Source organism: Odontesthes bonariensis, chromosome 9, assembly GCF_027942865.1.
Source record: "Odontesthes bonariensis isolate fOdoBon6 chromosome 9, fOdoBon6.hap1, whole genome shotgun sequence".
Classification (NCBI taxonomy): domain Eukaryota; kingdom Metazoa; phylum Chordata; class Actinopteri; order Atheriniformes; family Atherinopsidae; genus Odontesthes; species Odontesthes bonariensis.
Genome location: NC_134514.1, coordinates 37,830,454 through 37,852,604, shown reverse-complemented (window position 1 = coordinate 37,852,604; position 22,151 = coordinate 37,830,454). Strand labels below are relative to the sequence as shown.

The 22,151-nt window shown below is 41.6% G+C and overlaps 1 protein-coding gene across 3 annotated transcripts in view; it reads right to left on the bottom strand.

Annotated features, from left to right (window-relative positions):
• bcas3 (BCAS3 microtubule associated cell migration factor) overlaps window positions 1-22,151 on the bottom strand; it is a 401,519-nt gene that overhangs the window by 315,726 nt on the left and 63,642 nt on the right. For all 3 annotated transcript variants that reach the window (XM_075474182.1, XM_075474183.1, XM_075474184.1), the window contains exons 12-13: window positions 18,054-18,224; window positions 8,405-8,498 (exon numbers count right to left, since the gene is read on the bottom strand). In XM_075474182.1, the coding sequence (XP_075330297.1) occupies window positions 8,405-8,498; window positions 18,054-18,224 (265 nt within the window). The remainder of the gene's footprint in view (window positions 1-8,404; window positions 8,499-18,053; window positions 18,225-22,151) is intronic.

The following is a 22,151-nucleotide window of genomic DNA, read 5'->3' as shown; positions in this document are numbered from 1 at the left end:
AAAAGGACTCATCTCATTTTTACTTGACATATTTCAAAGAAATTTTAAATTGCCATGTATGTCACCATTCTGTTCAGATATTTCAGAAACAAGGTTGTGTTGTCCTGTAGATATCATAGCTACTGCTTATTGAAAAGCCCATGTTCAGAAAGAAACAAGCAACTTTTTAAAACGTTTTTAATATATGATATTTTCAGTAACTTGACACAAATGGCTCGGGATGCATTTTTGATTTTCAACAATCAAAGGTGGAGACGGCACAGTCTAGAAAACCATGTGTTGTCTCTCTGTCTAAATTTTAATCCTGTTCCTGCTCAGACAGAGCTACTGAGTTTGTTATAAGTGGAAGTGAGTGAAGGTTTCTTGGGCTTAGAGGTCATGGGGTGAGAATCCTCTCTCAGCAGCTTCTTTATTAACTTACACACATAAACAGTACACTGCAGGAGTAATAGGAAGATCCACAAACTAAGAGATCCCACACAAACTGCTGAGATTGCCCATTCACACAAACAAAGCATCTACTGTGCCACAATAAAAATGCCCACACTGAAGCAGAGACAAATCTCTATGTTGAAGTATTAAACATTTAAAAGTTTTATTTAACTTAATTAACTTTAAATATGAACAGTATTCTTTACTCCAAGTGCTACAGGTCTTCATTGGATACCTCAAGTGAAAGTCCATCATGTACCAGTTTTCCTTTGCTCAGCTTGTCATTCAATTCATGTTGACCCTTTTTATGCTTCAGAAAAAGACAATATATATGAACTTAAGGCAAGGCAAGGCAATTTTATTTATAGAGCACAATTCATACACAGGGCAATTCAAAGTGCTTTACAGCTACATAAAATCACAAGAAGGCAATAAAACCATTAAAAAGGAATTAAAAAAATAAAAGAAAGAAATTTAAAACCCATTAAAATAATCATTAAGTAATTAAAAAGTGAAGAGTGCAGATAAAATACTTTCAGGTGTCATATGCACAGCTAAACAGAACTGTTTTCAGCCTGGATTTAAACATTGTCAGAGTTGAGGCCTGTCTCATATCTTCTGGAAGACTGTTCCAGATTTTAGGAGCATAAAACTGAAACGCAGCCTCACCTTGTTTAGTCCTGACTCTGGGCACCAGCAGGAGACCCCTCCCTGAGGTTCTCAGAGCCCGAGTTGGTTCATATGGCTCTAACATGGCAGAGATGTACTTTGGCGCTTGACCGTGAAGAGACTTGTACACAAGCAGAGCTGTTTTAAAGTCTATTCTCTGAGCGACAGGAAGCCAGTGCAGAGACCTGAGCACTGGACTAATATGGTCGTATTTCCTGGTTCTAGTCAGGACTCGAGCAGCAGCGTTCTGGATGTACTGCAGCTGTCTTATAGCCCATTTAGAGAGCCCAGTGAGCAGGCCGTTATAGTAGTCTAACCTGCTGGAGACAAACGCATGGATCAGTCTCTCTAAGTCTGGTTTAGACACTATTCCTTTGATTCTGGCAATGTTTTTTAGATGGTAAAAAGCTGCTGATGTTACTGATTTAATGTGGCTGTTAAAGTTCAGGTCTGAGTCCAATATTACCCCGAGATTTCTAACTTGATAGTTAGGTTTTAGAGAGAGAGTCTCAAGGTGACTGATAACACTTTCTCTTTGTTTCTGTGGGCCACAGACAATGATTTCAGTTTTGTCTGAGTTTAGCTGGAGGAAATTGTTTTGCATCCACACACTGATCTGTTCGATGCAGCGACACAGTGTATCTACAGGCCCGTGTTCTCCTGCCGTCAGTGACACGTAGATCTGAGTGTCATCTGCATAATTGTGGTAGGACACATTATAGCTGCGTATAAGCTGGCCTAGTGGAAGCATGTACAGATTGAACAATAGGGGTCCCAGGATTGACCCCTGGGGAACCCCACAGGTCATAGCCATTTGGTCTGAGACACAGTTACCAATTTCAACAAAATATTTCCTGTCCTCCAGATAGGACTTGAACCAGTTTAAAGCACGACCAGAGAATCCCACCCAGTCTTCTAACCTCTGTAATAAGATCGCATGGTCAACTGTGTCAAAGGCAGCACTCAGGTCCAGCAGAACTAAGACTGTGACTCTACTTGCATCTGTGTTCAGGCGGATGTCATTTGTCACCTTGATCAGAGCTGTCTCAGTGCTGTGGTGGGGCCTAAAGCCTGATTGGAAAGTATCAAAAGCATTGTTAGACAGGAGAAAGTCACTAAGCTGTTGGTATACAACTTTTTCTAGGATTTTGCCTAAGAATGGCAGGTTTGATATGGGCCGGTAGTTGTTCAGTACTGTGGCATCAAGATTGCTCTTCTTTAGAAGAGGCTTAATGACAGCAGTTTTTAAGGCCTTTGGAAATGTTCCAGTCTGGAGTGAGATGTTGACTAGATGAGCAAGTTGTGGTAACAAACTGCTCAGCACAGACTTTAGGAATCTAGTGGGCAACTCATCAAGGCAGCGCGTTGATGAACTCAGACTGCAGATGGTCTCTTCGACTGTTTTGTCAGTAACAGGTGTGAAATGTGTCAGCTCTAGGTGTCCAGCTGGCTGCAGAGTAGTTATTTGTGTTGTGGAAATTATTGCATTTTTAATGCCTTGAACTTTGTCATTAAAGAATATTGCAAACTCATTACACTTGGATGTAGAAATGAGTTCTAAAGGCAGTGAAACTGGAGGGTTTGTTAATCTGTTTACTGTAGCAAACAGGACACGAGAGTTGTTACTGCAGTTTTTGATGATTTCAGAAAAATAACTCTCCCTTGTTCTACGCAAAGTCTGGTTGAACACACATAGCTTTTCTTTGTAAGTCTCATAATGAACCTGGAGCTTTGACTTGCGCCATTTCCGTTCGGCTCTCCGGCACTCCCTTTTCTGTGCCCTGACCGACTCTTCTTTCCTCCATGGCGCCCTTTGCCTACTTTTAACCATTCTAACCTTGACAGGAGCAATGGTATCCAAAACATTTAAGAGACTTGATGTGTAAGAGTTCAACAGATCATCAACATCAGAACACAGGGTGTTCTCAAACCTAATCATTTCCATAAACTGTGTCCCTGTTCTGTCATTTATGAGTCTTCCCCGAACAACTGCAGACCCAGCTGGTGTTTTGGGTAAAGTAGATAGGTCGAAGAAAACACAGAAATGATCAGATAAAGCAACATCAACGACATTCACGTTTGAAATAACAACACCCCTTGAAATGAGCACATCTAGAGTGTGCCCTCTGTTGTGGGTGGGCTCAGTCACATGCTGAGTTAGACCAAACATTTCAAGGACAGCAGTGAGCTCTTTAGCTTCCTTGTTATGCGCTACGTCCACATGCACATTCAAGTCCCCTGTTATGACTAAACAGTCAAAAGCAGTGCACACAATTGAAAGTAGTTCAGTAAAATCATCAATAAAACAATTCTGTGGTGGTTTATAAATGGTGATATAAAGTATGGAAGATTGTTTTATCTCCATTTTGAATGACACATACTCAAATGATGAAAAAAACCCAAATGACAACTTGTGGGTGGGTATATTGTCCCTAAACATGGCACAAACACCCCCACCCCTCTGGTTTTCTCGTGTTTCAGACACAAAATTGAAGTGAGGTGGACTAGACTCAATCAGGACTGCATTTGCTGTGTTTTTGTCGAGCCATGTCTCAGTTAAAAACATAAAATCAAGATTGTGAGAGGATATAAAACTATTAATTAAGAATGATTTGTTACTTAAAGATCTGACATTGAGTACTGCGTGTTTGAGATTAGTTATAGTTGAACTGGATGCTGTGTTCTTGCAAGGGATATGGATAAGATTTCTCTGATTGGACAGTCTGATTGTCCCTCTCTTCACTCCATCCTTGGACCTCTGGTTGAGATGGTGTTTACCAACACAGAGGCCCTTAGTGTCCTAGACAACAGCATTGACGCTGTTGGAAATGACAGCTGTGGGCACCGGTGATGGGGGCCAAGCTGGGGGGGCTTTGGTCGATGGAGTAGGCTGGGGAGGGAGAGGGGCTCGATGCTTCTTTGAGGATAGAATTCTTGATCTTGCCATGTTTGGCGTGAGAGGAACCATTTTAATCCCCGATTTCACCAAGCTTTCAAGGTGATCAGGAAATCTCCTGGGTGACGGTGGAGAAGAGAACGATGGTGAAACATCTCTGGAGGGTGTAGATGCAGCAGGTGGGTCCCAGGCCTGTGGTGAGGCCCGTGGTGAAGGCGATGGTGGAGCTGCTGAATCCTGTGTTCGGGATGCTGGAGGTGCTGCTGTGGCTGCTGTGGCTGAATCCTTTGCTGGGTCCTTGGGTGGTGAGGCAGGAGCTCTTCTCTGGCTCGTCTTCTCTCTCTGCGGCAGCACAGGACCCGGTCCTGGTCCTGGTCCTGGTCCTGGCCCTGGCCCTGGCCCTGGCCCCTTCTGATGCCTCAGAGCGTGGAGAAGATTATCCGTCAGTCGTCTCACTCCACCTCTGTTCAGGTGTGGGCCTTTTCTTTGAAAGAGATCATCTCTTTGCCAGAAAAGATTAAAGTTCTCGATGAAATGAGGTCCTCTGGACTCACAGACTTTGGTGGACAGCCATGTGTTCAACTGAAGCAGCCGGCTGAATTTGTTGATCCTCCTGTCGATGTTTGGGAGAGGTCCACTTATGAATGTTGGTATTGTCACTTTATCAAGACTCTCAAACAGTTTCTCAAAGTCTTTTTTTAAGATTTCAGACTGATTCTCTCTGATGTCCACTGCACCCACGTGCACAATCAGCTGTTTCACCCCTTGGTGTTTTGCCAGTACCTCTGGTAGTAATCTTGTGATGTCAGAGACAGTGGCACTTGGATAGCTGCATGTAACCATTCTGTTTATGTTTATATTAGATATGGCTCCGTCTCCAAGCACAAGAGTATCTTTGACCTTGACACTCGACACAGTTTCTCTGTCCATCTGCTTCTTTGTACCGTCTCTCTGTCTGTTACACTCAGTCACATTTGGCTCTGACAGTGGTAAAAATCTGTTTGTTAACTTTATTCCGGGTGATGTTACATATTCTCTGTTGATACCAACAGTTTGACGATTCTTCGGCTTTGCACCAAGTCCATCATACGTGCCTTTACAGAGTCTTGGAAAAGACACAGTATCATTTAGCTTTAAGTTGGAGGTAGCAGTTTTTTCACCCTTTCCTTTGGAAGTAAATGTGGACTTCTTACCACTGGATTCCATTGGGAGCGTTTCATGAAGTCCCATTTCAGTTTCTAAGGCAAAAATCCTTACTTGTAGCGCCCAAATTTCTTGTTGATATATCCGACAGCTTTCACAGGGCATGTTGAAAGGATTGTAGTCGCTGGCTCGTCAGATAAGATGTAAAAAGAATAAAAATGATTTTAAAAAGTCTTGGTTCACTTAAAAGAAAAAGAATAAAATTATATCCAAGACTTGTGGAAAGAAGTAAAATGATTTAAAAGCAAATAAAGCGATAAGCAGCAGGAGGAAGCAGAGACACGTCTGCACTCTTCAGAAGCAGGAAGCACAGGCATCCCATTCGTAATCCAGAGGGTTTATAATGACGTCGGCCCACCCTTTGCAGCTATAACAGCTTCAACTCTTGTGGGCAAGCTTTCCACAAGGTTTAGGAGTGTTTATGGGAGTTTTTGACCATCCTTCCAGAAGCACATTTATGAGGTCAGACACTGATGTTGGACAGAAGGCCTGGCTCACAGTCTCTGCTCTAATTCATCCCAAAGGTGTTCTATCGGGTTGAGGTCAGGACTCTGCAGGCCAGTCAAGTTCTTCCACACCAAACTGGCTCCTCCATGTCTTTATGGAGCTTGCTTTGTGCTCTGGTGCGCAGTCATGTTGGAACAGGAAGGGGCCATCCCCAAACTGTTTCCACAAAGTTGGGAGCATGAAATGGTCCAAAATCTCTTGGTATGCTGAAGCATTCAGAGTTCCTTTCACTGGAACTAAGGGGCCAAGCCCAGCTCCTGAACAACAACCCCCCACCATAATCCCCCCTCCACCAAACTTTACACTCGGCACAATGCAATCAGCACGTACCGTTCCCCTGGCAACCGCCAAACCCAGACTCCTCCATCAGATTGATAGATGGAGAAGCGTGATTGGTCACTCCAGAGAAGGCGTCTCCACTGCTCTAGAGTACAGTGGCGGCGTGCTTTACACCCCTGCATCTGACGCTTTGCATTGCACTTGGTGATGTATGGCTTGGATGCAGCTGCTGGGCCATGGAAACCCATTCCATGAAGCTCTCTACTCACTGTTCTTGAGCTAATCTGAAGGCCACATGAAGTTTGGAGGCCTGTAGCGATTGGCTCTGCAGAAAGTTGGCGACCTCTGAGCACGATCCGCCTCTGCATCGGCCGACCACTTCGTGGCTGAGCTGCTGTCGTTCCCAAACGCTTCCACTTTGCTATAACACCACTGACAGCTGACTGTGGAATATTTAGTAGCGAGGAAGTTTCACGACTGGACTTGTTGCACAGGGGGCAACACGGTAACATGCTGGAATTCACTGAGCTCCTGAGAGCGACCCATTCTTTCACAAATGTTTGTAGAAGCAGTCTGCATGCCGAACTGCTTGAATTTATACACCTGTGGACATGGAAGTGACTGGAACACCTGAATTGAATTATTTGGATGGGTGACTGTATACTTTGGCGATATAGTGTGTATATTACATTTTCCAGCATTTCATTATTTGTTTATCAAACACTAACTGTACAAAAAACTATGTACACCCTTACTTCCATCAGAATTAAGAGGGTAGGTAACAGCCAGGAAAATGCACTCCATTAACTGATTATCAGCCAGTTCTACTATAAAAGCTTAAGTTTGGTCAGTGTCTTGCATTTAGGTGTGTTTTAACACAAAGGAGTAAAAACATAGGTTAGGCTCAGATAATTGTTTTTCAATGATTTTAAAAGTTTTTTCTGCTCATCAATCTGGTCCTAAATTCCAAATGTTTTGGAGTCTATCATTCAAAAGTGAGAAAGATCATTCACACTTGCAAAGATAGTTGGCAGTTTTTTCAAAGTGGATGTCCCAGCAAGTTCACCCCAAGGTCAGATAATGCAATCTCAGAGAAGCCTCGCTCTGCATGGCTCTTTGAGAGGGCCGGAGGCCGGAGATTTTTCATGTAAATTACAGTAAATATGCCTACTGTAAACAACAGATCCATTTTAGCTGAATTTTAGTCCAGGCTGTTGTTATTATTCATGTTAGGCTACTATCATGTTAAAATGATATAGCATCGTCTTAAATGGAAATAGCTGAAATCACAAAATAAGAATAATAACATTAATAATGTTAGATAAAAAGCCTGTTTAAGCAATTTTTAAAATAATATTTTGTAAAACAGTATTTTGTAGTATTCTGCCTAATACCGAGGCAGGCAGTCTGAATTTATACACCTGTGGCCAAGAAAGTGATTGGAACACCTGAATTTAATTATTTGGATGGGTGAGTGAATACTTTTGGAAATATAATGTATTTTTTCAACTTGCAAATGAAGTGTGAATGACACACATAAGAAAATAATAAAAACTTAAGTCTCCTTTTAATGTGAGCTTTTCATACTATTTATAAATGTGCTTTTGTATTTTCCATCTCGAAAGAACAACATTTTCCTGTGGGAGTACATTGCTGGGACACCGAACTTGCATTTCAACGGATGGTGAAAATCAAAAAGAAGGGGCAAGAAAACCAAACTTGTTTTCCCTGACATCTGGAATAAAACAATTTAAATTAAAACTGTTAAGAAAGTACAGCATATCACTCAACTGGACAACAAAGTCGAATGCACATTATGCGGGATGAAGCTAGCTTACCACTGTTCTATCAGAGGGATGAGGACTCACTTACTAAATCGTCACAAAAATGTTGCACTTCAGCAGACGTGCAAACAACAAACAAATGACTGGTTTTGTTGTAGTCAAACGTTTGGAGGACAGCCAACGACAAATAACCACTTGGGTGATTAATGTTAGTGTCTTGATAACGTCACATTGACGTCAGGAATATTCAACTTTGGCTTGATTAGTCTACCTCAAAAATCTTTTAAAATGCCCATCCCTACTGGAAATAAGGTTAAAACCAAGGAAAATTAAAGGAAACTGCTGCTCATAGCATACTGATTTGGTTTTGAAATCAGTGTATAAACATGTGCTGGGGAAACACAGGCTAAACACGTTCTCTGTGTTTTCAAGATGAATCCACACTATATGCATACATTTGCTAGTCCCTGGTGGCTACATTTCTTAAACACAGACTAAGCTACATTTAAACAAAAGAGTAATACTTTCCTGTCCTCTGTCTTTACAACTTGCTCCAAGTCTTCCCTTTTCTTTTGAGAAATAAATGTGCATGTGTGAATGTTTGTCTAAGTGTGTATGCATTAGTGTGTCTTACCACTGGGGTTGAATTGCATGCAGGATATGGGTTTGTCATGTGCTGGGAAGTGAGCCACCACTCCCTCTCCGTCCGAGTCCTCACTCACCAAAACCTGCAGTGTACAAGAAGCACACACACAGAGTCCAAATCATTTTCTACCGATGAGAACATTAAACAAAAAGTGGGACTTTCCCCTGTTCGAGGATTTTCTTCACATTTTGGTTTGGTGCGATATCATCACAATACTGGACACTGTTCTTTGAAATCACACCAGCAGAAGTTTTAACTCCCATATTTCAATGTTCCATTGCCCTCTCATGGATAACAATAAGCAAGCACCTCAGAATCTTTTTGAGCAGCATTAAAGAAAGTAGGGATCACTAAAATCTTAGCTACATTTCATTCAAGTTAGTTCTTCTGTACGAGGCTGTGCTGACAGTCAGCCTGTACAGGGTATGGTCCAGCAACAGATGCAAGAATGCAGAAACTCACTCAGGCAGTGATGAGGCTTTTCCATGCAGATCTGACAACACCGCTTGACAGTCAGTTTGCCAGTAAACAGGAAGAAACTGGCTTAAAATCTAGCACCAATTTCTCACTAATGGAACTTGACAAGGAAATTAAATTAATTCAATTATATTGTTATATTATTTTTTCTATCACTTTACACAACTAGAGGCTCAAGATTCAGAAAGTCAAAATAAGTTAGGGCCAGGAAGAAGAAGAAAAAAAAACTACATTTAAAAAGAGCGATTAGAAGTTAGCCAAACTTGAGGCTACTTTTTGCATAACTTTGTATTTGAGAGATAGACCATCCATCCATGTTTGAATTTAGCTCCAGTGTTGCATTCATGTCATGAATGCTGCAAGAGTATTATAAATTGGAACTGCTGCAAAGAAAAGGCTGCATCTAAAACCCAAACGACTCCATCTCCAAATACGAGCAAAAGATAAACAGAGAAAAAAAGAAAAAAGTGGAGAACAGAAAGAAAAGAAAGAAAAGAAAGAGTCTGGAGACATAAAGCAGATCACTTATTACAGTGTAGGCAGACACTGTTGTTCTGTGAGGGGATCCCGCTAGAGCCCTTTGAAACAAGAGTGTCCTCCAGAGAACTCAGTCTGAAACACAAGGGTAGAGTGTATGTCTGTGTGTCATGAGTCGTCCCCCCACCTCCTCCCACTCCTTGCTTTTCCCCCTGGTCTGGCCTACTCAGTGTTTATGACCAGTGTACGGTTACAGTGTGTCAACTGGTGACAGAGTACAGGACGGCTTCTGAAGGTTTAGGTCCGGTTTATGAGAAAACACACAAACTACAGGGCGGATACGATCACAGTGAAGAAGGCAACGAGTGTGTATGCAGTCACTGCATTACCGACTAACTGCAGTAAGTACACCAACACGCCTCATTAAAAACGGGACGTACTTGTACAGTGTGATTAATTATAGTTTGGACAGGCTGAGGAAAATTAAGGGGAATAAAAGCTTTTTATACTTTTATGGGGCATCATGAAGGTAAATGGTATGGTTCAAACCATAACCATATATTGGCTTGAAGTCTTTTTCAATCCCAGTAGGAATCCTAAAACAATACCTCAGTATGACCTAAATTGTCTTCATATAGAATGATGCTTTTCTGGATCTATACATAAATAAAGGTGCAAACCACTTAAATGACTTTTTAACATTAGTTAAATCTTTCTAGTGTAAATCGACCTATGGAAAAATAATTATTATTGATAATTATTAGCAAAAAATACAAAGTTTCGTATTTTCAGTACTTCCTGAAATAATTTGAGAGGGGAAACGTTAGAAATTACTCATGGTAGTCATACCAATATATCTATTTATTTGGGTTTCTCTCTGTATCTGTCGACTGTACTTAAAGGGGATAGAGAATCAAAATCATCTTTTTCACGTTTTTGGTGTTAGTTCTGAGTCTCCCCGCTGTGGGGAGTACACACGAAGAGCCAACAAGTGTCAAAACCTCTGTTTCAAGTACTCCCCCTTTTATGAATTGCCGCCAGAAAAAGTGCCAATCTGTTTTTGAGCAAAAGTGATGTCACTTTTGGCACAATCGCCCCCCCACACCCAAATCCACAGCCACCCCGTTTCAAACACGCCCCTTCGGCGAGAAACAGGAACTGGTGAGCCTTCCAAGGCTGTGAAAGCGGACAACGATCCTGGAAAGCAATGTTCGCGATCAATGGCTTTTATTTATTTTTAACAGCATCCCCAGTACATACAACCGCCGACTTTTCCTTTGCTCTGCGCATTTCACGGAGTACAGTTTCACAAACCTTGCACGATTCCGAGCAGGCTTCAGTCGGAATTTAATGTTCATTAGAGGGTCAGTTCCGACAGGGACAGACACAGACAACAGCGAGTTGTGCGCTCCGCTGAGAAGGTGATCGGCTGCAGCCTCCCATCTATCCATGACCTGCACGTCTCCAGGACTATGGGGCGAGCAGGTCGGATCACAGCTGACCCTTCTCTATTTGCACCACTCCCCTTGGGCAGGAGGCTTCGGTCCATTCGGACCAGAACCTCCCGTCACAAAAACAGTTTTTCCCCCCTTGCAATTGGACATTAAAGCTCCAGTCGGCAAGTTTTCAAAACTACGAGTCTAAAGTCGGAAAATTCGAACTGACACAACTTTCAGGTCCCTCCCCCAACCTCTAACAAGCTCCGAATCGCCCCCCAAACCCCTCCCCCTCTGTGGACGAGGTTGTGCACGTGAGTTCACACCAGTGTGAGCGCACACAAGCTGGGGCAGACTCACGCTCAGCAGCGTGTGCACAAGCTGTGATTGACAGGTAGGATTCCTCCACCCTAACTTGATTGGTTAAAAACAGCCGGGAGCGCTCGGTTTTTGTAAGCATGATTACAGGCTTCAGAGGGAGCTACAGATTTCGTTATTTTTCCTAAACAGCCTATTTAATATTCTACTTCCAGAATCCCATGACAGTTCAAGCTAATATGACTAAAAAAAAGTTGCCGACTGCCGCTTTAAAATTGCACTAATGAAGCTGCACTGTTGTTGCTCTGTATATTGGATACTGTGTATTGTTGTACACAACTTGTACATTTTATATACATATATTTGTATTCTTTAATAAAACGAATTCTGATTCTGATTCTGAACAAAATCAACCACAGCAATCAGTACAGCCTGTAAGTATCACATTTTATTTTGTTTAAATGTGTGTTGTGCCATTTTCCTGTTGTAAGAATTGCACGTTAGCTCTGGCTTGTTCATCTAAAGGGAATGAGCTTTCTTTTCAGTGAGAGCAAGGGCAGCCAATAGGGCTGCAACTAACGACTATTTTAGTAGTCGACTAGTCACCGACTATTGAAACGATTAATCGACTAATCGGATAATTATTAATTTTTTCTTAAATTTAGCATGAAGTTGCTTTAATTATGTGGCAAATGATAATAAACACAAGAAAGATGGGTACTTCAATGAAAAATGCACCTTTTATTCAAATTTGCTGCTGATTCATACAAAAAGTAAATAAAAATGTCCCATCTAAAACCAATTAGGCACAGTGCTCGGTCAGTATAGACATAAATCCATAAATAAATACACCTCTCCAACCTCTCCAAACATAGGCAAATGTGTTTTATAAAAAATAAATAATTAATTACAATCAAGTAAAATAGTAAAATACGTTTGTTAGGCATAACGTTAAAGCTCTCTTTTAAAGCGAAAAAACGCTTATAAAATGTACATCAAAAACAAAACGTATTGACTTGAATGTTACTTGAATCTTACTGAGGCGAGTCAGACTGTTTCGTTCGACTGCCCGACGTGCTTTCTCTTTTAATCTTCGTGCCTCACAGACGTGCTGCTTTGCAAACCTTGCAAGTAATCTTTTCATTCGCCGTATCCAGGCTAAAATGCTCCCAAACTTTAGAAGTTTTGGTATGCGTAGCTAATGTGTTGGACGCCGCCATTTCTGTGTACGTTATCGTGCATGTGCGACTCTCGGCAGAGATTGTAATTAAGTGAGATGTCTCACTCTGTTGGAAAAACACGTCTGGCGACAATAGTCGACAATGAACTTCATTGTCGACTATTTCTGTTATCGATTTTTGTCGACAACGTCGACGAATCGTTGCAGCCCTAGCAGCCAATCAAGCAACAGCAACCGAATAGCGCCAACACCTACCTGCATTTCATAATGAGGTTGCCAGATAAGCTCTGAAACGACGCCAATAAGGGCAAACGACGCATTCTAAACCCAGCATAGTAACATAGCTGTTTCAGAGAGCCTTTTAGGGAGGTTCTGAGCCATTACAGACCGAACCAATTTTTTTTGGGCTACATATCACATCACAGAACAAGGATTAATGCCCCATTCAACCTTTCTCTATCACCTTTAAAGTTCAGTTTAATACAAAAAATAACTTTAGAGGGAATTAACATGATAAAATCAGACACGTGACTGTACTCAGGTTACGCCCACATAATGCCAACGAGTAAGAAACAGATATCTGGCTCAATTTCTGCAGACAGGACAGCTTGAAAACACAGAAAATAAGGCTAAAATGTTGCAGTCTTACCAACAAATTTAGAAAAATGTTGGGTTTTTCTTTCTACAAAATTCTAGGCAAGGCAAGTTTATTTGTAGAGCACAGTTCATACACAAGGCAATTCAAAGTGCTTTACAGCTACATAAAATCACAAGAAGGCAAATAAAATCATTCCAAAAAACATCAAAAATAATCATTAATTAATTAAATTACAAGTGAAGAGTGCAGATAAAACACTTTCAGGTGTCATTTGCACAGCTAAACAGAACTGTGTTCAGCCTGGATTTAAACATTGTCGGAGTTGAGGCCTGTCTCACATCTTCTGGAAGACTGTTCCAAATTTTAGGGGCATAAAACTGAAACGCAGCCTCACCTTGTTTAGTCCTGACTCTGGGCCCCAGCAGGAGACCCCTCCCTGAGGTGCTCAGAGCCCCAGTTGGTTCATATGGCTCTAACATGGCAGAGATGTACTTTGGCGCTTGACCATGAAGAGACTTGTACACAAGCAGAGCTGTTTTAAAGTCTATTCTCTGAGCGACAGGAAGCCAGTGCAGAGACCTGAGCACTGGACTAATATGGTCGTATTTCCTGGTTCTAGTCAGGACTCGAGCAGCAGCATTCTGGATGTACTGCAGCTGTCTTACAGCCCGTTTAGAGAGCCCAGTGAGCAGGCCGTTACAGCAGTCTAACCTGCTGGAGACAAACGCATGGATTAGTCTCTCTAAGTCTGGTTTAGACACTATTCCTTTGATTCTGCCAATGTTTTTTAGATGGTAAAAAGCTGCTGATGTTACTGATTTAATGTGGCTATTAAAGTTCAGGTCTGACTCCAATATTACCCCGAGATTTCTAACTTGATTATTAGGTTTAAGAGAGAGAGTCTCAAGGTGACTGATAACACTTTCTCTTTGTTTCTGTGGGCCACAGACAATGATTTCAGTTTTGTCTGAGATTAGCTGGAGAAAATTGTTTCGCATCCACACACTGATCTGTTCGATGTAGCGACACAATGTATCTACAGGCCCGTGTTCTCCTGCCGTCAGTGACACGTAGATCTGAGTGTCATCTGCATAGTTGTGGTAGGACACATCATAGCTGCGTATAAGCTGGCCTAATGGAAGCATGTACAGATTGAACAATAGGGGGCCCAGGATTGACCCCCTGGGGAACCCCACAGGTCATAGCCATTTGGTCTGAGACACAGTTACCAATTTCAACAAATTATTTCCTGTCCTCAAAATAAGACTTGAACCCGTTTAAAGCACGACCAGAGATTGCCACCCAGTCTTCTAACCTCTGTAATAAGATCACATGGTCAACTGTGTCAAAGGCAGCACTCAGGTCCAGCAGAAATAAGACTGAGACTCTGCCTGTGTCTGTGTTCAGGCGGATATCGATTGTCACCTTGATCAGAGCTGTCTCAGTGCTGTGGTGGGGCCTAAAGCCCGATTGGAAAGTATCAAAAGCATTGTTAGACAGGAGAAAGTCACTAAGCTGTTGGTATACAACTTTTTCTAGGATTTTGCCAAAGAATGGCAGGTTTGATATGGGCCGGTAGTTGTTCAGTACTGTGGCATCAAGGCTGCTCTTCTTTAGAAGAGGCTTAATGACAGCCGTTTTTTAAGGCCTTTGGAAATGTTCCAGTCTGGAGTGAGATGTTGACTATATGAGCAAGTTGTGGTAACAAACTGCTCAGCACAGACTTTAGAAATCTAGTGGGAAACTCATCAAGGCAGCGCGTTGATGAACTCAGACTGCAGATGGTCTCTTCGACTGTTTGTCAGTAACAGGTGTGAAATGTGTCAGCTCTAGGTGTCCAGCTGGCTGCAGAGTAGTTATTTGTGTTGTGGAGATTATTGCATTTTTAATGCCTTGAACTTTGTCATTAAAGAACATTACAAACTCATTACACTTAGATGTAGAAATGAGTTCTAAAGGCAGTGAAACTGGAGGGTTTGTTAATCTGTTTTCTGTAGCAAACAGGACACGAGAGTTGTTACTGCAGTTTTTGATGATTTCAGAAAAATAACTCTCCCTTGTTCTACGCAATGTCTGGTTGAACACAAATAGCTTTTCTTTGTAAACCTCATAATCTCATAAATTTGAAAAAGTACAAAGAAGTGATCCAAATGGATTTCTCCCATTCATAGAGACAACTGGAATCCACTGGTTGCAGTAACACTTTAATTTCAAGTATGCACCAACATTTTATCTATTTTCGCCTCGTCAACTAAATGTTAATATCAGTGCAGCCACCCCCCCGCATTCAAAACTTGGGTGGGTCAGTTGGACAGCAGCGTGTCAAAGACTGTACATTCGTGCAAATTAATTGCATGCTGTGTGGTAAAATGTTTCAGAATGTTGGAGGTATTTACCCCCTTTGATGTGATCAAAGCTCTGCATGTGTTGCAACTGGCCCTAGTATAGTTCTTTTTGGTGAAATACAACCAAACTTTGGAGCGCTTCTGAGCCAAAATACAAAATGCCGTCATCGCGCAAATACGTCAGATGTTAGCAAAACCTATAAACGGGATCGTTAGGCATGCGGATTAACGTTTCCACGGAGAACCGGTTCTCGATTCTCATTCCTAGTTCTGGGAAATTATTTCTGGACAGCAGGCGAGGGTGGTGATGCCCACCTTTAAAATGGGGAACCAGAGGGTGTGTTTCAACTACAGGGGAGCTTACATTTCTCAGCCTCGGTGGAAAAGTCTATGCCAGAGTGCTGGAGAGCAATGCAGTTTTTGTCCTAGTCATGGAAAACTGGGCCAGCTCTTTATCTTCACAAGGACACTAGAGGGCATGTGAGAATTTTCCCAACCACTCTTGTATGTGTTTTGTGGATTTGAAGAAGGCAAATAGCCATGTTCCTCATGGTATCCTGTGGGAGGTGCTCCGGGAGTATGGAGTATCAGACCCTTACCTAAAGGCTATCCTGTGCGTGTACAACAAAGAAGGAGCATGGTTCGCATTGCCAGTACCAAGTCAGACTCATCTCTGGCCCGTGTTGGACTCTGTCAGGGCTACCCTTTGTCAATGATTCTGTTCACAACTTTTATAGGCAGAATTTCTAGGAACAGTCAAGGGGCTGATTGTCTTCATTTTAGTTGCAGAAAAGTAGGAGGCAGCCGGGATGATAATTAATATCTCCAAATCTGAGCCTATGGTCCAAAAAAGAGTGTATTACACACTCTTAGCTGCCTCAGGTTGAGAAGTTTAAGAATCTTGGGTTCTTGTTCACATGCAGGAGTAGAAAGGAGCAGATTGACAGGTGGACTGGGGCAGCATCTTCAGTGATGTGGTCTGTCATATTTTAGTGAGAGCAGAGCCAAAAGGTAAAACTATCAATTTACCAGTGAATCTACATTCCTACCCACATCTATGGTCATGAGATGTGGAAAGTGACAGAAAATCTAAGATTACGATTACAAAAAGGTGGCAATTAAATTCCCCCAAAGGGTTCCTGGGCTCATCCTTAGGGATAGTGTGAAGAGCTCAGTAATCCAAGATAGGCTCATAGTCACTTCTCCGCATCATCAAAAAAAAAGACACGAGGTGGTTTAAGGATCTGGTAGAAGATCTATTGGAGGTGGCTGTGGAGAGGGAGGGCCAGTGTTCTTCATTCAGACTGTTATTCCTGCGACTCGGTCCCGGATAAGCAGCAGAATATTTCTTACTGCGGTCTAGAATTACGGGCCTCCTAACTGTATACCAGTCAAGCTACAGTTTACATTCATTAGGATCCAGAATAGCAACAAATTGTGAAACCTTTCAGGGAATTAAAAAAAAAAAGTATTGCATGAATTTATAGTTAGCTAATAAAGCTGTTTCTGATAGTAATTATGTACTATAATTCAAATATGAATGCCTCTACAAAGAGGCTATAAATACTCGCATAAGGATATCTACCGAACATCTCCAGCAATGCAGAGAAAATATCTGTACAATCACAACAGTTCCAAGGGGGGCACCAATTCAGTATCCTTTCAAATGTGCAGTAAGGTCTCTATCTCTGCTTCTATTCCTTAGGTATGAACTTGGTGTCTTTGCATAACTTTCATGACAATAATGAAGTTAAATTTGATCATAATCAATGTATCTCTTCATTATATATCCATTACATCCAGCAAATACTTTCATAAAATAAATTAGTTTGCCCTTTTTCCAAAAATGAAAAACAATTCTCTCAAGTCATTCACAATCACGATAATACAAAAACAAAAAATCACAATGCATCTGCCTTTGACATTCACAAATAAACAACTTGACACACAATCACAACAACTTTATACAAATAAGTGATCAAATCTTAGAGTAATGAGTTTACTTAGCCATAGTGTGTACAGTGTATGCTCCAAGTTTACAACATTATGACCACCTAATATAGAGTTTGCTCTCAAAATGTGGTCAAAGAACATCTGAAGGGGTCCTGGACTGTCTTGTACCAGGACCTTTGAAAAGGATCTTTTGGGCCCTGTGGGTTGTGGAGAGGGTCTTTGTGTATTGGGCTTGCTTACCACAGATGCTATCAGATCCCATCAGATTGGTATCTGGAGAGTTTAGAGATCAGGGAAATACCTCAGGATATTTGACATGCTTTTTAGCCATTCCAAAGCTGTTTTTGAAAGGTTCAATGCCGTCCCTCTGTGGAGAGTTACTTGTTAGGGGAGTGGTGTTGCCATACTGTGGAAATGTTTAACTAGGTGTCTAAGTGAAATACGTGTGAGTCCCAGGATGCAGATTTTCCAAGCAAAACATTGCATTGGCTCAAGATGAGAAGTGTTACTCACTTTATCTGTCATAATTGGTCATAATGTTATGGCTGATCGGTGTATATAACTAACCAAAAAGGTAAATGAATTGGATTTGATTGCCGCACTGATCCAGTGATACTCATTTACTCTAGCATAACACAACAGGTAATTGTAATAAGTGTATACTGTTGTATTGAGTGTGGCACAGGTATCTGAATTATTAGATGAGAATTGAGTTGCCACACTGAGCTCCCTTCGGGTTTTCTGAAGGTTTGTAAAACTATGGGCCAAACTGGAATCCAAAGATTGTAAAATTTTAGTCCAATGTTTGAAATCGTTAAAGTACCAAACAAAAGCATGCAATCATTTAACTGACCTGTCCTTCACCAACGCTGTTTGTGTCAATGATGGTGACCACACCGGGATTGTTGGGGCTGCGGCGGCTCGCACTGTGAGGAGTGCCTTCCTCATCTGGAGTGCCTGCCGGTAAAGTGCCTGCCAGCTGGGTAACAACTTTACCCACCATTGTTAAGCCTGTTTTTAAAGTCTGGAATGACAAAGAAAAAAGATTAGAAGTGTGCACTTGATATAAAACATACTCCCACATAATATATTCTGTATCTACCTGCACCAAAGTCATTTTTGTGTCATAAAAAGTACAAGTGAATGTGTGCAACGCAATGTCTGTTTCTGTATTAGCATGCAGCTTGATCACTTGATGCCTTCTGATAACTTGTAGTGCTGATTATTTGCAGCATTTTAGCTTCAGGGTACACCAGTAAAAGTGCGAGGCTCCTCTGTGTCAGCTTAAGGCCCAGTCAGGGTGTCTGGCTCAAACACACCTCTGTGGCTCGATTGAGGAAAATGGATAGTGCTGCTTAAGTGGAGTCTATCTCACCTACTACTCTGTCTTAGGCTAATGGAGTCCAACGCATGTGACTGAGTGTCTGTGTGTGTGTAAGCACCAAAGGGGCCCTGGAGAGCCTAATCAAGCATTCAGACGAGGCGGCCCTGTCAATAGAGCATGGCGCCTTGCGTTTGTTGGGTCTGAGGATCACCTACTGTCTCTCTATGCCACTTGGGCAGGCACACTAAAAGTGTCTGCTGCCTATGTGGATTTGTGTGTGAGTGTGTGTGTGCAAAATGCAAGAAAAAACATCAATTATTAAGTGAGGCGTTTGGCCCCTAATTGATCAACTCTAATGTGTTTTCTAATCACTGCAGTTGAGGAGTTCTTCGAGGCAGTCCAAACAGGGACTATTGATTTGCTGGTAGGGGGGGGGGGGCTCTACAGACAGATCATGTCTGATGGTTGACAAAAACACATACATACTCTCTCACACACACGGCTACAGCTTGATGTCACCATCTAAGCAAATTTCAATCTAATTTATGTGAAAGGTCTGTCTCAACCATACACTCAGGAGTCATCAGCAACATGCCTGATGTGATACACAGATTTCCTGTAAGAGGAAAAAGTTTAACATCTGTTCAGACTTCTTCCTCTCTCTTCAATCTTTCTTATAAACAAAAGCCATTACACTTTAATGCTGCCCCTTTCCCCACCCCCTTCATGTCTCTAGACATCAGCACTAAGAGCCAGCGTGTCGCGCCACAAGCCAGAATGAGATACCTTGTCATCCATATTGAGATATATAGTCCTAAATGAGAAGAGGGTGAGCAAGCAGACTGCCTGTGATCATATCAATACCCCCTGCCACTGTCCATTCTATGCTAACCTCGTGGTGACACATATTTTTTCAATACGTACCATCATTCACTTGCAAATGATACTTCTTACACACAAACTGTTAGATACACTTATTCTGTGTAAATCAATTAGTAATTCATGTGACACCAGAAGGGAAACAGACTACAACCATATGAAAAGAAAGCTAGTTACCAAGTGTTGGCAAGCAACTAAATCAGAGCAGGAATGAATTTCACCTGGTATCAAAGGAGGTCTTTGGCTGTTTGTGAGTCATCTAAGAGTCACTCTCCTGTGGAGTGGCTCTGTGATGAAGTGTCTCATAAGTTCAGCCCCAGTCAGCCAGGCAGGCCTGGTGGAGCCTATGTCAATGGATTTACAGATGGTGTCTGCACAGTTGGAAATACTGTATTTGACAGCTTTCCTAAAGTCAGAAACTAGAAGTAGCATTTAGTGAAACTGTATGTAGTATAGCCTGGATATGTCAAACAACGGAAATTTACTGTATTGTGTCTTCTTTTATTTGATCAAAGGCTTAGAACCAATTTTAGCAATAACATGAGAACGACACGTCTCAATGGTGTAAGAATAAAGCACTTAAACTATGAGCCTTGTCGTATATATGAGCATTATTTGCATTAAATCTCAACATGAGGCCCAAAAAGATGTGTTCCACTCGATAAAAAAAATCCAAAATCCTTTTGAAAAGAGGGGATGATAATAAGCATTAAATTGTTGTTTACAATGCAGAAAGCATATAAGTCCCTTGGTGTAAAAGATTTGACAGTATATGTTATGGTTTTAAAGAGTCCAGTTCAAATATGTGACTCTCCTCACATCAGCACACTCAAACCAAACTTCATGTAGAATATCTGCTGTCGTTTTGATGATAGCAGAGGAGCTAACCATGTTTAGTCCATATAACAATGGCTCACACAAGAAGTGGTCAATACGGTGAATGTAACGAAGATGGTTTTTCCACCAAAGCGTTTCCACGGCACTGGCTTGATTGAAAAAACAGTGCAAGAACTGTACCAACTCTTTGCTGCTCCACAGAAAATAACCTCTTACATCAAGGGCTGGTGGCGAGGTTATGGACACCAAACAGACCAACATCTTATATCTTGTGACTGCCAAGTTTAAAAAGTCAGAGCCAGTATAGTGCTTTGTCTAGATAATTCAAGAGCGAGCAAAACAAAACTAAGCTTCAACATGAGTTTGAGGTCGAAGCAGCAGTGAAACTAACAGTAAGTGTTTCCTATTGCAAGTTACTTCTGTTAATGCTGCCCAACACAAAGAGCCGCAGTGATAGTGAATGCTGCATTTTAAGTGATGTAATGGTGTCATTCTGGCTCTGGAAAATCAAACCAGTTCTTAACTAGAACCAACTTGAAATTGGCTTTAGCATCAACTCTGAATTGGCACTGGGACAACTTTGGTCCAGAAGGGGAATGAGAGATCAAAAGTGGTGGAGGCCTCAGTATTTGTTGGATTTGTTATTCAAATGCATTTTGACGTGCCGGAACAGTAACTTACAAAGGCATGGTACAAAAAGAAAATTTGTCTTTGTCTTATCAGATATCAAAATATGCTCAAGTACAAAAAAAACCCAACTGTATTTCTCAAACACACGCAAGCCAGTTGTATGGACATTAGGAAGTAATCTCCTGTTGATAATCACTTTCACAGTCATGGAAACTCAGAAAAGCCTTCAATTAATCATAGATGGTAACAAACCATCCCTTTAAAAAACACATGTAAATTGTTTGTGTTTTTACTGGAATGATGGCAAAGAAAATTGGAAAGATAACCCGGAAAAGGAGAGTGGGACGCTTGTTGCTCAGACTGAAGCCAACTAAAAGCTGCTGTTTAGTTCACTCAGGTCAGTCAAGATTTCTTTTATAAAATTCAAGTAATATGCTTTAAACAAATGAATGACAAAAAAAACATTTGGATAAATGTTTGTAATATAATTATGTCGCGGACAAAAGAATAAACGCTGCTGACGAGCACAGTTAATGGCGGCCGTGGCTCAGTGGTTAGAGTTGGTCGTCCAATAACCGGAAGGTTGGCAGGTTCGATTTCCACTATCGCCACTAAAAAAAAAATTGATGGATCTGACAGGTGGAGGGGTGTAAGTCCACCTCCTTGTCACGGCCGAGGTGTCCTTGAGCAAGGCATCGTACCCCCATGCTCCCCGGGCGCTGCAAATGGCTGCCCAGTGCTCCAGGTTGGCATCTGTCTCTATGAGTGTGTGACTGTGCATGTGTGTGTCAACAGGTGCCAACCTGGATGGGCTAAAAGCAGAGGACAAATTTCGTGTGTATGCATGACAAATAAATCTGATCTTAATGCTATAACATCAGAGGAGAGATCTCTATAGGAAATGAGAGAAAAATGGTTTGATATTAAATTCAAAACTAAACAAAATGTCCCAGTACAAGTTTGGACAAATATATTGCTAGCATAACTGAAGAAACAGCTCTTTCCTGTTTGGTTTCAGCTTGTTGTTGTGTCCATAGGAACTAAATGTATTTTGGACCCAGGAAAATGGCAGCATAATCTGGCTCAGTGATAGTTGGGCTACGGCCGATGCATCTCCTATTTAATGCTTAAAAGTGCAAGTGGCCAATAACCCCAAGGTGGACAAAACTTGGAAATGTTACAGAATAGCTTTTGTATGATTAGTACTTCTCTGCGACGCAGAGAGATTGTGGCATAAATGTATCAGCATCTCTTCTGGGAAGCGGCATCTGCTCAAAAAAC